The 17,784-nt window shown below is 36.2% G+C and overlaps 1 protein-coding gene across 3 annotated transcripts in view; it reads right to left on the bottom strand.

The window, feature by feature from the left end:
- GRIA2 (glutamate ionotropic receptor AMPA type subunit 2) overlaps positions 1-17,784 on the bottom strand; it is a 177,731-nt gene that overhangs the window by 33,542 nt on the left and 126,405 nt on the right. For all 3 annotated transcript variants that reach the window (XM_065904090.1, XM_065904088.1, XM_065904089.1), the window contains exons 7-12: positions 10,133-10,300; positions 9,766-9,870; positions 8,954-9,064; positions 6,943-7,149; positions 6,083-6,453; positions 1,420-1,618 (exon numbers count right to left, since the gene is read on the bottom strand). In XM_065904090.1, coding sequence (XP_065760162.1) covers positions 1,420-1,618; positions 6,083-6,453; positions 6,943-7,149; positions 8,954-9,064; positions 9,766-9,870; positions 10,133-10,300 — 1,161 coding nt within the window. The remainder of the gene's footprint in view (positions 1-1,419; positions 1,619-6,082; positions 6,454-6,942; positions 7,150-8,953; positions 9,065-9,765; positions 9,871-10,132; positions 10,301-17,784) is intronic.

Genomic DNA, 17,784 nt, shown 5'->3' with positions numbered 1-17,784 from the left:
CTACTTCAGCTGGAAGTTGAAAGCCCTAATCTTCACTCAATCTCAGATACATTCAAAGATACTTGTGGATTATTACAGATCATCATATGACATCTATTTGGCTTAATGCCAAAGTTTATCTGCTTTATTTCAACATTTTAATAGAATGAGCTCTTACAGAGAGATAAGAGTATAAAAGAAGTGAAGTCGCTTAGTTGTGTCTGACTCTTTGCAACCCCATGGACTGTAGCCCACCAGGCTCCTCCATCCATGGAATTTTCTAGGCAAGAGTACTGGAGTGGGTTGCCATTTCTTTCTCCGGGGGATCTTCCCAACTCAGGGATCAAACTCGGGTCTCCCACATTGTGGGCAGACAATTTACCCTCTGAGCCACCAGAGAAACCCATTAAGAGTGTAAGGAAAGAAAATTATACCATCAGCCTATTGGACTGGTTCCTTCAGACAGAGAACACAGGGCCACAAATCTTTTAAAAGCTAAAATACATTTAATAGACACATAATCATTATTCCCATTTTAAAAATTAGGAGGTTGAAGGTCGTTGTTAGCCTTTTCTTGGAAGTTTTAACAGAAAACTCAGAATTTCCGCACATGAAGATAATCTATTTCCTGACACAGAATTAACATAACTGATTTGATGGTCAGTTCTCAACTGTAAATTATGTGAGATAATTGACAGTCAAGCTTATTTAACATAAAGCAAACTATAACACCATTTTCTTTTAAAAATAATCACTTAATTTTAACTAGACCTTGCTTCAATTTTTGTCCCAAAAGGAAAATTAATTTTTATAAAAACTAGATTTCTTTACAACATAGTGTTTTTCTCCAAAAGAGTCAGAAATCAAAAAAAGGTAGATAGTGCCAAATATAAGGATAGGGAGGGTAGGGAGCACAGAGGGCTAGAAATAAGGTTAAGAACAGAAATAGAAAACAAACTTATGTTACCATAGGGTAAGGTGGAGAGGAGGGATAAATTGGGATTTGGGGATTAATAGATATATATTACTATATGTAAATTTGATAAACAAGAAGAACCTACTGTATGGCACAGGGAACTCCTCTCTATTATTCTATAATTACCTAAATGGGAAAAGAATTTGAAAAAGAATAGAATGTAAATGCATGGCTGATTCAAGAAAAAATTTTAAAAATAAATAAATAAAAAGAATAGATACATGTATATGTATAACTGAATCAATTTGCTATATACCTGAAACTAACACAACATGTAAATCAACTATACTCCAATATAAAATAAAAGTGAAGAAAAGAGGAACAAAAATAGAATTAGAGACAGAGACGGAAGTGACTTTCACATAGCACCTTTGTATAGACCATGGGAGAGGCAAGGAGGCACAGAGTTTAGGCTGGTTCAGTTGTAAGACCAAAACAAGAACTTATGAAGCAGAATCTCTTACCCTGAAAAATTCCTTGGTGGAGCCAGAGTCTAATGTCCCATAAGCAATTTCTGTTTGCTTAGAAAGATCCTCGGCACTTTCGATAGGAGACACCATCCTCTCTACAGTCAGGAAGGCAGCTAGGTTAGCCGTGTAGGAGGAGATTATGATCAGGGTAAAGAACCACCACACTCCTCCAACAATGCGCCCAGACAGGGATCTGATAACAAGTACGAAATGGATTTGTAAAGTGAAATGAACGACCTTGTAAGGAAACAAGTTAGCAGTATTATGCAAATGTTGATTTATAGGGAAATATTTGACTTCATATTTTTCAATATAGCAACTAGTTCATGAAACTTGAAATTATTAAACCTTCTGGGCAAGGATTACAGATTCACTAGATCTGATGAGCTATCCAGAGGCAAAACTTTAGATTCCTGAAATTCTTTCACAGTTATCACGGCTACATGTGTAATCTTGTAACAAGCAATTTCTAGAAATGTGCGAATAATCTATCCAATGCTTATAATATTTTATCCACTCATGATATAACTAAACAAAGAAGATAATCTAGGATCAACAGCAAAACTCGGAAAAATGCTGACAAACAAAATCAAATATCAAAAATAAAAGTATGCACCATAGATATGGCTTTAAACACCAAAGAAATCCTCCACTTAATCCATCCAATGAAGTTTCAAAACCCTCAAAAAAGGTCCAAAATTTCATTAGGATTTTGTATGTGTAGAAACATAGATGTTAGAAATATAGAACAGGATATAAATGGAAAAAATGATACCACAGAGTATGACACAAAATATAATTCTTAACAAATAAAAATCTGATGCTTCAGGCATGAACTGTGATATCCCTGTTTCTTTGTGCCTCCTGCTTAAGGAAAAAAGAAAACTGAAGGAAAACAAATCAGACATTTAAAAGTTTGCCAAAATATAAAGTTCTAGTTTGAAAAATAATAAAAATAAAATTATTTCTGTGACCATAAATTCCTACATAAAATACTTTTCAAAAGCTTGATCTACTTTAAACCCTATATAGGTAAGTATAGATATGTAGGTATAGAAGTAGATATATAAGGTTTTATTTGCTAAGATTTAGTGGGGTTCCACATATAAAGGTATTTGAGTAATATTAAAAAAACAATATTTTTTCTCTTTTGTTAATAACTCTATTATGTCTAACAAGAAATCCTTCTATAGTGAAGAGGTAACACTTCTAAAACTTTAAATTATGAAAATGTGCCAATTTACGACCTAAACTAAATTTCCTCACAATTAATAATAAGAAATACACCTTTTGATGAAACACAGATACTATATCAATTATCAGGTAACATCTGTATAATAAACTACGCGAGAAGTGAAGAAAAGCAGTGAAGCTAAAAGTAAAGATTTTTTAAATAAAAACATCTGCTGCTAAAATAAAAGAGAAAAAGAAGTTGCACAGTCAATGAAAAATAAAAACAATATGATGAAGAGCCTTTACCAGTATCTTAGAGATGCTAAAAATTAAACAAATATGATAGAATGGAAAAAGTTAATTCTCACATATTCTGAAAAAGATATTAAGTACATTTTAGATTTGGAGAAACTCTATGTAGACAAAGTCACTCTCAAAATATTCACTATTTATTCCATCACAACAGAATGTATAATTGTCATCTCATGTACCTTGTATTTAAGAGGGCAGATTCAGTCGAAGCCCTTAAAACAAAATGGATCTCATTGCCTTGGACAGTATACACTGCAGGTTTATTTGCAATATATTTTAGAATCATTTTCATAAATCATTCTGTTTCAGTTGTAAGATAAATACAAGTTAAAAACATAATGTTGCTCCCTAATCCAGTATTTATGTCAGATTTGATTAAATATGCTCATTTTTTGAAGTATGCAAGATAACCCCCAAAGCTTATATAACGTGCATCATTCAAAACAGAAAATTATCGAGCAATTAATTATTTACTTGTAAGTATTTTCCAAGGATGAACTAATGCTTCGGAATGAGTTTCTGAGAAATTTTAAGTAGAGGAGCAAATTAAACATTATGTTTTATGGTGACAGATAAAAATGGTTTCTCTTACTAAAAACAAAACTTTCATCTCTCAGTGTCTGCACTAAGCAGCAAATATATATACATATTCTATCATTTTTCTAATCTCTATTAAATGATTAGTTTAACAATGAAATATTTTAATCATTTGAATCACTTAAGGATATTGGGGGAGAAACCAGAAGTAAGCCAGAGGATGAGTTAACTTTGCACCATTTTGCTCTCATAATTCTGTGGTCGTAGTCTTCACAAAACTATAGTTATACTCTAAACCTAATTTCAGGCAATGACCAATTCACTTCATGCAATCATTCTATATTAAAATTTCAATGTGTTCTATTCATATAAATAAAATAGTTCTTTACCATATGTTATTGAGAAAAAGATGATAAATATCTTTAAAAATATTTAAAGAGCATATGTAAAGTGATGTGTGCATTTCATGCATTACTATTAACATTATTTTAGATATTAAGCTGCTCTATCCCTTCCTAGAATTATCATCATTGCATTCTAAGACATGATAGCTTGGTTCCTTTAAAAAATCCTTAAATTTTCCAATATTAGTCAGCATGTTTAATTATCAAATGCACATATAACCATAAATTGAAAAGTGCATATACTGAAAATTTTTAATAAAGTGAATTCTCCTTACATATATATGTATATGTCAATACATATATATCCCATGGCAAATAAAAGATAACAAGGACAAACATGTTATCTAAAATTGATATATCTTACCAGGAAATAAAAATTATTACATGTGAAAGTGTAGTGAGTCGTGATTCATGAATGAAACCATAAGCAAATAAAAATGGCCATATTTTAGGAAGCAGACTTTGTTAAAAATTTGAATGTCAATATGTCACGATGGACCCTGGAAAAACACAGATGGTTAAATGTGGCTGGTACTCAGGCCCCTATGTGTAAAGGTGTTTTCTGTTCCTCAACAAGCACTGGACACCCAAAAGAGTGACCTTCAGGGACCTGATACATGAGGAGCGAGGCAAACAAACCTGAGAGCTCATCGATCGGAACCTAGGTCAGTACGTCCTATGTCATAATGAAACTTCATAAGCTTATCCTGCTATTCACAAGGCAGAGGATAGTTTGTGGAACTCTAGGATAATTGCCTTATATCTTAGGGCTATGGTAACATCAAACGTCAGTAACCTTCTTTCCAAAGATGAATCATTTCTTTATTACTTATGAACCAGAATGTTCTCTGAGATTCCAATCTGGTTAGTATTTTTCTTTTTCATCATTAGAAACTTCTCTTCATGTCTTTAATGTAAATCAGATAAACTAAATATAGAGACAGAACTATGAATCTTGTTTTATCAGAGATCATCTTAATCATAAATATCTGATATATGATAATTATTTTCATATATTATGTGTGAAAATTATGTCTCTCTCTTTATGCAGTGCAAATACCCTTGGTTTGGTTCTAATATAGTGCATAGAGAGGCCACAGAAAGCTTGATGGAATTAAGAGTTTTCAGATTCACAAAGCTCATAAAGACATTCCATACTATTGGAAAAGTAAGTTATTGATACTTTCTGCATACGTGATTTATTTCTTTTACCTTCCTGAGGGAATAAACAAAAAGACTGTAAAAGATACAAAATGTTTTCTGAGCTTCACATATAGCTTTCTGAAGTTAATTATTCTTAGCCTCCAAATGCTCAAAAACTAACAGTAATGAAATAGCATTTAAAAAGCCACTGCCTCTACTAGTTATTAAGATATCCCATAGAATCAAAGGGGGGGGGGTAATTAAACCCAAATTAAAATGTGCCAGTAGATCAATAATCATTTAGGCTTTAAACGTGAAATTAGTCACATCAGGAAAAGTACCTCTAAAGAACCAGACATGGCTATTATTCTGACTTATGCATGCAACATGCACAAAGGCAATGTGATATATTTATTCTATTTAGGCATTATACGGCAGGAATGAAAATATCATATAACTGGAGGTGTATGAATTTATTCCATCCCGTGTGCATTACTATTTAATATGGCACAAATATTTGTAATGAATCAGTCATCATCATCCCAACTATTTATTTCTAGATACTTGGAAAATATTTTATCATGCATTCTCTTCAACTCAGCAACCTAACCTTTAAAAGACAAATTTTGTAAATATTTCTCCCATATCATTTCCATGAGCTAATAACAAGAAGAACAAAAAGATGGGATGTGTGAAATGAAGTTTTGTCGCTTTTTAGTTAGTAAGTAATGTTGCCCATTTTCCCAAATACAGGTCTGTGGATCAACACACAGATGACTGTAAAATGAGAATATGCAGCAAAAACACGGTACCCCTCCAAGAAGGCATGGAATGATCGGAACCTTATGCATTTTATAGCCTCTCCATGGTGTGTACAATTTCACCAGGGAAATACAGGACCAACATTCAAAGAACGTTGCTCAAATATTTCACAGGCTTACGCCGATGGTAAAAGTCTGTCCTTGAGAGTCTTACACTGCTTGACAGACAGCCGGCAGCTGCTAACTTCTTTACAGTGAATTCATAAACACCATGAATGTCCACTCGAGACCTAAAATGCACAAAGTTGAAGCAAGCGAGTAACCAACCTTGGCGAAATATCGCATCCTTGCTGCATAAAGGCACCCAAGGAAAACCAGAGACTATTAAAAATCCCAAATTCATTAGTTGATTCACTACTTTGTGTTTCTCTTCCATCTTCAAATTCCTCAGTGTGCCACTCGTAGGGGCTAAATCTGCTGACCAGGAATAAAACTACACTGACCCCAATGTAGGCAAAAACAATGCACATCCAGATCTCATAGGCTAAAGGATCAAGAAATGAAAACACTCCTGGTTTGGACTTCTGAGGCTTCTTGATCATAATAGAGATCCCGAGGCTCATAAAAGGCTTTGAGAAATCGATCACCTCCTCTCTCACAAGGGTGATGGTTAACGGAGCGATTGCAATATCAGCTTTCTGCAAGGGAAACAAAGGACAGTAATAGAACCAGGACTCCCGGTCAGGAAGGAATCATAGCTATGCTATTGGATCAATGGGTAGGACAGGAAATCAGGATATGGGAATGAATATTTCCCTGGTGGAATCCCAGGAAATAATAAACAGAAGAAAAGCATTTTGTTCCCCAAATATACCTCCTTTTCAATAAATACAGAGAACACCCGTCTGGCTTGATTATGAGAACTACATCTGTATCCATGCCTTTGCGATCTTTGAAAAATGCATATGGCCCATAGGCTTCAAGACAGATGAAGCCTGTCTCCATCTGTATGTTTGCTTCTGACTTCATCCTTCATCATCAAATGTTTACAAGGTAACAAGACAGTATTCCTAGTGTAATGTGGGAAACCAACAACCTCAGATGTTGGTGCTTTGCATGGAAGGCAAGCATTCCCTCAACAAGAGTTCAAATGGAACGGTTTTATCTGTAAAAAGAGTGGTACTTACCCCATATACAAGTTCTCCAACCATCCCATTCCAAATTTTCGTGTCTGCATCCCTGGCCCCATACTTGCCATCCCCAACAATGGTCAACTTGTATTTGAACCCACAATGTTTGGCGATTTCTGCAGCCAAGTCAACACAATAGCCCTCATATCGCTCATTGCCTTCAAGCATCTCATGATTTTTCTTCATCATAACATAGGGGGATTCCTATACAGAAAGAAAGCGCTTTAGGTGATCAAAACAGCTGTATTAATTCTCTACTCTCATTCATTCAACTCTTCTGGTTTAATTATTTTTAATTATTACCTGTTAGCTAGAGACATTGTAGAATACAGATAGTGGAAAATATGAGGAAAAATTAATAACATTTCTGAACAAAGGTCCTCATATATCTATCATTATATTTCATTTGTATTTCATTAATATGGCTTGTGTCTGGCCATACCAAGTAAACAAGAAACTAAAAAGTTAGTATATTCTCATGTCATGTTTGTACTTCCTAGGGCTTGCTGAAAAATAATGTGGTTCATCATCAGTTTCCGTTAACTCTGGATTGACCAACTGTCTTGTTTTAAATTAGGGTTACCTTGACTCCAAAGAACCATCATTCACCCAAAACCCTGTATCACTACGAGTTTAAGGATAATGTTCATTTTCTAATCAGGTTCATGGCCAGTGATGTGCAGACTGAAAAAGTTGTTGCCATGGTGATTACAGATTCTACTCTCTCAGACTTGAGGTCAAACTTCCTTTATGAGATAATATCCTAGAATTATGCTACACAGATAGATAGAGAGTAGCATTCTTCTGCAAACACAATAAAAAGAAGCGTGAAAAAATGTTGTGACACCAGCCTAATTTTCTCTACTGGAAAGTACTAAGGATATGTGGGGCCCAGTCAGATAGTTCTCAGCAGCATGATTAAGGCAAAAATCCTCAAATACCTAGCTTACATTTATTAAGACTTTGAAAAGTGCCAACCAATGTTCTTATTCAAATCCCTTACTAGCCTAACTATATTTTCTTCTCAATATTGTTACCATAATGAATCCCAGAAATTCACTGCATCACAGCTTAGTAAAACAAAATAAGGTTATTTTGTTGCAAAATCCTACACTATTAGTGAACCCCATTTCATTTCCTCCATTTTATTATATCAACAGCTTGTTGTGATGACCTACATCTCCCAACCATCTATCCAGAGCCTCAGTGTTCAAGATCCAGTTCAATGTTGTCACTCCATCCAACATACATTTACTTAGCCAATTACTATGCCAATTATTATGTGTGGAGACCTGGGGTTAAAAACAAAGGAGACCACCCTTTCTTTTAGAAGTTCCCCTTTCCATAGGAAGATAGAGAAGCTGACATTAAACCATGTATTAATAACAAATTTAAGGACAGAACTGACACCATTATTAAACCATGTAACAGATGTAAGGACAGAATGGACCCAGAATAGTGTGGGAGTGGAAAGGTGAAACATTGATGGAATACAAGGAAAGCTCTTCCAGACTTTCCCCAGATGCTCACATGTGTAAGCATTATGTCACGTGCATGCTCAGACCCTCAGTCATGTCTGACTCTTTGTGACCCCATGCACTGTAGCCCGCCAAGCTCCTCTGTTCATGGGATTATCCTGGCAGGGATACTGGAGTGGGTTGTCATTTCCTCCTCCAGGGAATCTTTCCTACCCAGGGATCAAACCCACATCTCCTGAAACTCCTGGCAAGCAGATTTTTTACTACTGAGCTATCTGGGAAGCCCCAAACACCAGGTTATGAATTATCTATAAAGCTAAAGTTCATTCTTGAAGAGGAGAGGAAATATTTTGAATGCTTCAGCTCATGTTGATGATCCCTTTAAATAGAATAACATGCAATGAATGACTGAAACATTCAAAAGCATCACCATATCAGTTATTGTCCTAAAATATAAGCAGATATACTAGTTGGCAGATGTTTTTCTAAAGAAAAAATAATGTCAAACAGAGGCATATGTAGCTAATTACCAAAATAGTTGTGACAACAACAGTCTTATTCTCAAGCCCAGAGGTATCATTTCCAGAAGGGAGTTCAGTGAGGGTAACAACCATTTTGTCAACTTCGCTCCAGTATCCGATCTGAAATAGGACACAGAAAGAGTGAACTTGGATACACGGCCTTTCTATTACCAAAGCACTGAGTTATTTTCAAACCCATGTCTGAATCTGAAATTACACCTATCCTAACCAGACTTGTCCTAAATACATAGCTTTGGAAATCCTAGCCATGGCAATCAGAGAAGAAAAAAAGACATATATCTTTTAGGTATTTGAATCAAAAAGAATAGAAAGGCACTGCAAAAGCCATTCCTAAAAACGGCATGTCTCTTCATGTTCACTTTTCATATTCCCCAAGGGTAATTTTCATGGGCATGATCATATAGAAACATAAATAAAATCCAAATAATGGCATTTTAGCCATAAAAGGAGAAAAAAAATGTTGACTTGAAAGTTACATGCACATTTCACCGGCTATGTCTGGTCTCCAGACCCATAATCTTTCAGCTATAGTTCTTTTTCTTCTCATTATACTCTTTCTACCTCTGTCTTAAAAAAAAAAAAAGTACAATCGTTTTAGTCATAGTTATTTTAAATTGTTTCAGTAGTACTTACCAGAAATAGATTTTATTTAGAAAAAAAGATTTTAAAATATATGTTTCTGGAGTTGTGGAGTCCATCTATATGAATACATGTCTCTAGGACTCTAGAAGATGAGATGGTGGGTCCACTAACCCACCTCCTCACACAGAAAGAAAGCCCACAATTCACTAATGATTTACCTTCCGGGGCCCATTCGTTTTAAGCTCCATGATGTTAATTGTATAATTTATTCTTTTTCCATTCTGGTCAAACTTGATATTTCCTGAAAGACCTTCGACCTGCACCTAATAAGGAAATAGGAAAGGATACAGTTATAAATTCTTTTCAACCAGACACAAACTGGTTGACCAGAGGACTCCCCCAGGATGCAAGTCAAGAAAATGACACTCATTCATTTTCCTTTTGCTTTTCAACCCACCTTTGTGTAGGTAGGAAATAATATTTCCTCTCCATAAAACAGAAGGCATAAGATAATAATGACTAACTCAGCAGGAAAAAAATAGTGGCCACCCTTAAGCTGCATCGCAAGCATTTTGAGTGACTGACCTGTTTGAGGGCCCTTTCTATTTCTACACCTTGTCCCCAGGGCACCGCTGGGTTTGCCAGACAGTCTCCTGCATTTCCCCTTCTGGAGATTTCAATTCTCTGCTTCCGCAGGTTTCGAAAAGCTTCGGTCATCACTTGGACAGCGTCATATGTCAGAGCAGAAGTATACTGAAAAGTATCGCACATTTCATAAGAATGGGAGAAAATTCAATGACTTCCTATGCACTGGCTAACAGAATTCCAGCTGCCCACCACACGTGCCATATCAGAGTCCAAGAATTTAGACACAATTTCTACTTCTAGAACACTCAGAATCTAAGAGGAGTAGTATAGAATATTGGAACTGTGGATTGTCCCCTTGATTCTAAACATTTCAATTATATTATCATCTCACCTATTTCAGGCTGATGTTCTCTAGCTGTGTTGAGTTTTCATTTTTTCAACTAGTTTTTCATTGCAGTATCACTTTATGGCCTGATTTGGTGATACATGGAATTATGAACTTAACAAAACAATATTTCTCCACTGTCTGAAGAGAGATTCAACTGGAAATATGGGGAGAATACTGATTAATTTCAGGATCCTTACTCTCTAATTCCATCCAAGTGATGCTCAAATAGATCTTCAGTGCTCTATTGTTGGGGTGTTTGTTTTTAAACTTCCCTAGGTGATCATGATAATCAATGAGTAGAACCACCACACTTCACAATTTTTTGTCCCCTGATGCTTCAATAATCTATGATAATATTGGTTCCAAGCTTATGATATTCAAATCTCAGTGGGGCACCAGGATTATTTTAGAAGCTTAGGGTCAAACAGAAAATAACTACTACATGAAATAACTACTACAGAAAATAACTAAGCACCATCACGGGCTGGCTAAGTATTCCAACCTAGGGATCAAACTCAGGTCTTCTGCATTGCAGGCAGATTCTTCACCATCTAAGCCACCAGAGAAGCCCAAAAATACTGGACTGGGTAGCCTATCCCTTCTCTAGGGGATCTTCCTGACCCAGGAATTGAACCGGGGTCTCCTGCATTGCAGGAAGATTCTTTACCAGCTGAGCTACCAGGGAAGCCCCCTGTGTATATGCTACCATGAATCAAAGTATAATGCTGCTGTCAGTAATGACAAATCACATTTTAACATAAAAGCTTTATTGACTGCTGAGAAAATTTCTTTATTCAGTATTATTTTAATCTTTAGGTAACAAGTACAGTGAAGCTGGGGGGAAAACCGCAGTATCACACTGACCCCACCTCTCTCATTCCCCTGAGGACTTTTCTTTTCTGCAGATATACTGTCAACACCTCACATCTGCCTTTTTTCTCTATTGAATCATCTCTATTAGCAAATCCACTGCTCCAATAGCTCCTACTACCAATAAGGAGGAAAGAAATACATAGGTAGGTAGATTAGATAGATAGATGGGTGATGATGATAATGATGATGATGATGATAGGTGATAGATAACTGCTTATTAGGTTCCTATATCCCTTCAATTTCCACCACCTTTTTCTGTTTCTTTCACAGGAGCATTTGTTAAGACAAATTTTCTAAATTTTCACACCAACACTCCTTGCTCTCTCTGTGATGTCATCCTTTCTATGGCTTTAAATTATATCCAGGTGCTCAAACATGACTTCCTCAGCAGTACCCTTCATGCCCAGCCCACCCTCAATCACTTTCCTTCATGTGACCTTGTTTATTGGTTTCATATTCACCACCAGCATCTGAGTATCTTCTTCATGTATTCTTTGTCTAATTGATCTCTTCTCCCCACTAGAACAATTAGTCTAAGGAAGCAGAAAACTTACCTGTGACCACTGAGTTCTCAGAGCTCAGGGCACATTGAGCACACTTAAGAGACTTACTTAGAAGGAAGGGAGGCAGAGAGGAAAGAAGGAAAGAAGAAAAGGAGAGAAAAGGAAGGAAGGAAGTAAAGGGGGAAGGAAGGAAAAAGAGAAGAAGGGAAGAAAAAGCAGAGGAGGGAGGAAGGAAAGAAGTCAGGCCAGAAATCTTGATACAGATTCTATCTTTATGGGATTCACATTCCCTCCCAGTTCAGTAAAAAGACACATTAACAGAAAATTGCAATATACCATTCAGTTCAGTTCAGTTGATCAGTTGTGTCCATGGATTGCAGCACGCCAGGATTCCCTGTCCATCAACAACTCCCAGAGCTCACTCAAAATCATGTCTATTGAGTTGGTGATGCCATCCAACCATCTCGTCCTCTGTCATCATCTTCTCTTCCTGCCTTCAATCTATCCCAGCATCAGGGTCTTTTCCAAGGAATCAGTTCTTCTCATCAGGTGGCCAAAGTATTGGAGTTTCAGCTTCAGCATCAGTCCTTCCAATGAATATTCAAGACTGATTTCCTTTAGGATGGACTGGTTGAATCTCCTTGCAGTCCAAGGGACTCTCAAGAGTCTTCTCCAACACCACAGTTCAAAAGCATCAATTCTCTGGTGCTCAGCTTTCTTTATAGTCCGACTCTCACATCCATACATGACTACCGGAAAAGCCATAGCTTTGACTAGATGAACCTTTGTCAGCAAAGTAATGTCCCTGCTTTTTAATATTCTGTCTAGGCTGGTCATAGCTTTTCTTCCAGGAAGAAAGTGTCTTTTATTTTTTATTTTTTTATTTATTTATTTTTTTTTATTTTTTCAGTGGGTTTTGTCATACATTGATTTGAATCAGCCATAGAGTTACACGAATTCCCCATCCTGGTCTCCAGAAAGTGTCTTTTAATTTAATGGCTGCAATCACCATCTGCAGTGATTTTGGAGACCCCCCCAAAATAAAGTCTCTCATTGTTTCCATTGTTTTCCCATCTATTTGGCATGAAGTGACGGGACCGGATGCCATGATCTTCCTTTTTGAAAGTTGAGTTTTAAGCCAGCTTTTTCACTCTCCTCTTTCACTTTCATCAAGAGGCTCTTTAGTTCTTCTTCACTTTCTGCCATAAACGTAGTGTCATCTGGAAGTTCATAGTTCAAGTACTGTTGAAGTCTAGCTTGAAGAATTTTAAGCATTACTTTGCTAGTGTGTGAGCTGAGTGTAACTGTGCAGTAGTTTGAACATTCTTGGCATTGCCTTTCTTTGAGATTGGGATGAAAAATGACATTTTTGAATCCTGTGGCCACTGCTGAGTTTTCCAAATTCGCTGATATATTGAGTGCAGCACTTTTACAGCATCATCTTTTAAGATTTGAAATAGGTCAACTGTAATTCCATCACCTCCACTAACTTTGTTCATAGTAATGCTTCCTCAGACTCAGTTGACTTCACATTCCAGGATGTCTAGGTGAGTGATCACACCATCATGCTTATCTGGGTCATGAAGATCTTTCTTGTATAGTTCTTCTGTGTATTCCTGCTTACCTCTTCTTAATGTCTTCTGCTTCTGTTAGGTTCATACCATTTCTGTCCTTTATTGAGCCCATCTTTGCATGAAATATTCTCTTCGTATCTCTAATTTTTTGAAGCGACTCTAGTCTTTCCCATTTTAGTGTTTTCCTCTGTTTCTTTGCATTGATCAATGAGGAAGGTTCTCTTATCTCTCCTTACTCTTCTTTGGAATGCTGCATTCAAATGGATATATCTTTCCTTTTTCCTTTGCCTTTAGCATCTCTTCTTTTCTCAGCTATGTGTAAAGGCCTCCTCAGACAACCATTTTGCCTTTTTCCATTTCTTTTTCTTGGGGATGGTCTTGATCACTGCTTCCTGTACAATGTCATGAACCTCCATCTATAGTTCTTCAGGCACTCTGTCTATCAGATCTAATCTCTTGAATCTATTTGTCACTCCATTGTATGATCATAAGGGATTTGATTTAGGTCATACCTGAATGGTCTAGTGGTTTTCCCTACTTTCTTCAATTTAAGTCAATCTGGCAATAAGGAGTTCATGATCTGAGCCACAGTCAGCTCCCAGTCTTGTTTTTGCTGACTGTACAGAGCTTCTCCATCTTTGGCTACAAAGAATATAATCAATGATTTCAGTATTTACCATCTGGTGATGTCCATGTGTAGAATCTAATAAATCATTTAGTGTTATAAATTGATCCAATGGTTGACAGATATTTTTCTTGCTTATTTTTTAATATGAGAGATGTTGCAATAAGGCAAATGAGAAAGTAACTTAAGTGGTATAAATTACCCCCTCCCTGAATCTAGAAATTGTTTAATACATCACATCTTTAGTGTTAAAAAAGGAGTGTGAAGTTATTAATTTTTTCATGAATAGTTTAGCTGAATCAGTTTCATTTTATCACATGAATGAATCAAATTTGATGGGAAAGTTGATAAGAGGAAAGAAGAAAAAGAAAATGATTTTGAGACCACAGGACTATGACTGATGCTGTTAACTGTGGTAAGATATACACATTTATTGCTAAATTTTCTTAGGCAATGTCACTGCAGGGATACATGAGCCCTTCTTCACAAATCTACATTATCTCTTGGGTGGCTGCACTTTAGTCTCCTGGAAATACCTCTACTGTTGCTGCTAAGTTGCTTCAGTTGTGGCCAACTCTGTGTGACCCCCATAGATGGCAGCCCACCAGGCTCCGCCGTCCATGGGATTTTCCAGGCAAGAGTACTGGAGTGGGGTGCCATTGCCTTCTCTGAAATACCTCTACTAAATGGATCTAAATCAAACCCATCTTTATTTTCCCCCAAAATCTGCAACCTCTTCCTTCAAACTATACAAGCAAGAAATTAGCAAAATACACTGTGTTACATATCCGTGTGAAAGTGAAAGCGAATATCAGTCGTGTCCAACTCTTGGCTACCCTATGGACCAAACAGTCCATGGAATTCTCCAGGCCAGAATACTGGAGTGAGTAGCTTTTCCCTTTTCCAGGGGATCTTCCCAATCCAGGGATATCAGGTTGCCCACATTGTAGGCATATTCTTTACCAGCGAACCACCAGGGAAACCCAAGAATACTGGAGTGGGTAGTCTATCCCTTCTCCAGGGGTTCTTCCCAACCCAGAAATCAAACAGGTGTCTCGTGTACTGGAGGTGTAGGTGGATTCTTTTACCAACTGAGCTATCAGGAAAGCTCTTCCATGTAGGCCATCTATATTCCTGGATTGCAAATGTAATTTCTGGGAGCCTCTCCTAAGAAAACATTCTCAAATACAGAGAATTTTCAAACAAAGATATTAATTTCAGCATCATTCATAATGTGCAAAAATTATAAGGAATCTAAGCTTATGAGAATAAAAGAATGTTTAAAAATTATACTTTCTGCTATGTGAAAGCATTATGTGAACATTAGCTTCCCTGGTAACTCAGATGGCAAAGAATCCACCTGCAATGCAAGAGATCTGGGTTCGATCCCTGGGTTGGGAAGATCCCCTGGAGAAGTGAATAGCTATCCACTCCAATATTCTGACCTGGAGAATTCCGTGGACTGTATAGTCCATGGGGTCACAAAGAGTTGGCCATGACTGAGTGACTTTCACTTTCACTATGCAAACAATAAAAAGTTCTATTAACAATGGTTATGTAACAATACAAACAATACAAGCTATAAAATAAGTGAAAAGCAACATTACAACTAAATATTTTTCAACAGAAAATTAGAATAAAAATAATTGCATCCCTTCAACAAAAAAGGAAAGAAAAATAAACAAATTATTAGAATAAAATAAGAGGGAGGAAACACACATGATGATATTTTCTTGCCAAGTACTCTACAATATCCATGTAGCTTTTTAAAAAAAATCAGTATTATATCAAAAGCATTGCTTTAAATCCTATCTAAGAAAAGACTTCTTGGAGAAATAGAAATATCGTGACAGCTTTTATCTGCCTCATTTACATGTCTCTATTCTCCTAGAGGAAAAACATTGATTAGTTTGCTTTCTTATACAGCGATCTGTCTATTGCTAGTTTAATTCTTATGATGAAGTTTAGGTCATTGAATTAGAAACAGAAGCCTGTATTGTAGTTTGTATTCAGGAATTACGATCATAGTTAAAAGGAAAACTCTTCTTTGAGTCATCTTGCTCATACGACTACGAGAAATCTATAAAGCTATCTACTAAATGTTTCAGAGTCTATAAATGCTGGTGAACTACATTAAAAAATAAGATGAGGCTGAATCAACTAAAGCATTTAAGTCCACACAGCATGTTACCATTATGATTCAGGGGATGAGCTCACTAAGAAGAAAAATCCTTGCAACCTTTTCCAAATGTTCAAATTTAATCAAGTCTCAAGCTTATTATCATTGTAAATTAATAGACACAATCATTGACTCAATTCTGGGCTGAGAGAAATTCAACAGCCTCTGTATCTAGAGATCCTTCTGGTTTATGTTCTGCATATGTGGCTCATTTATTTTTCTCAACAAATATGTTCACATTTTTGATTGTATAGTTAAATATTTCAATTTTATTCTACCATCCACTAAACTAGATGTAAATTAATTTGAAGGGAACATGATGGCAATGTAACCATCTCTTTCCTTGAAAACAAATGCATCATCTCTGTCCTGATGTTTATGTTCAGTGAAATTCCTCAGCTGACTTGAAAATTTATGTTTCAGTGGAGTGCCATTATATGCTGTGGTGCTCTACCACAATCACTCCTATCCACACTTGAAGAAGAAATCTGGGGAAACATTTTTACGGTCCATTTTCCAAATGCACTTTTTATTTCATTTGTAAGTATATCTTTATTGAGACTCATTTTTCAAAAGTAAAATGATGTATGCATTTTAAACATGTTTGCTTTGCCCAACAGTTATAAGATATTATTCAATAACACACTTCTCTAATCACTGATACCAGAAAATGTTATTCTTATAGTCAAAAAACAAAATGAGATGAAGAGAAGTTCTGTATACATTTAAAATGCGACAAATATACAGAGGGTAACTAGGCTGTAATATAAAATTTTATGGGTCATAATGACAGCACCTATTCTGAAACATGTGCTATCTGCATAGTGCTTTAAAAATGGGGGGAAGAATCAAAACATCATTCAAAAAGGAAATAATAGGCTTTAGTATTATGAAACTGTCACAAAATTTCCTATGAATGGGTATTTCCATATCTTCCTTTACACTTGAAACTGGATTGAGTATAGCTTAGAAAGTATCTTCTGATCTCTATCACAGCTGCCTCAAGCTCTGATTAATGCATTTACCACTCTGTTGCCTTAAGTAAGTTGACTAAAGTGTCTGTGTACAAAGTTTCTTATCAATGAGATAAGCAGAACAATGTCTCTTCTATGTCATAGAGGAGTTGGAAAGGTAAGTGAGGGAAAAAGGAAGAATTCGTGTTGATTTAGTTCTCTATGTGCCAAACATGAGCTGGGTAGTTTCCTAGAAAGTCCTTGAAAAAAAAAAAAAATTACTCTATGCAACAAATACTTTTATTCCAATGGTATAGGAGAATATTACAAGTTATCAAGTTATATTTTGCTCAGGGTCACAAAAATATATGGTAAAGGTGGAATTTGAATCCTGATCTCTTCATTTCAGGGGTACTGAGGTGATGGGCCGTCCTGGTTGCCTTGGCCTGTCCCAGTTTTGGATCTGAAAGTTTGGAGTCCAGGCACACTGGGACTGTTGGATTTTGAGTTTTAAAATACACTAAAAATCAAAGTTACTGACCCGCATGTTTGCC

The sequence above is a fragment of the Muntiacus reevesi genome, chromosome 13 (genome assembly GCF_963930625.1).
Source record: "Muntiacus reevesi chromosome 13, mMunRee1.1, whole genome shotgun sequence".
In the NCBI taxonomy this organism is placed as follows: domain Eukaryota; kingdom Metazoa; phylum Chordata; class Mammalia; order Artiodactyla; family Cervidae; genus Muntiacus; species Muntiacus reevesi.
Note: the sequence above shows the minus strand (reverse complement) of the source record. Positions and strands in the feature narration are given on the sequence as shown.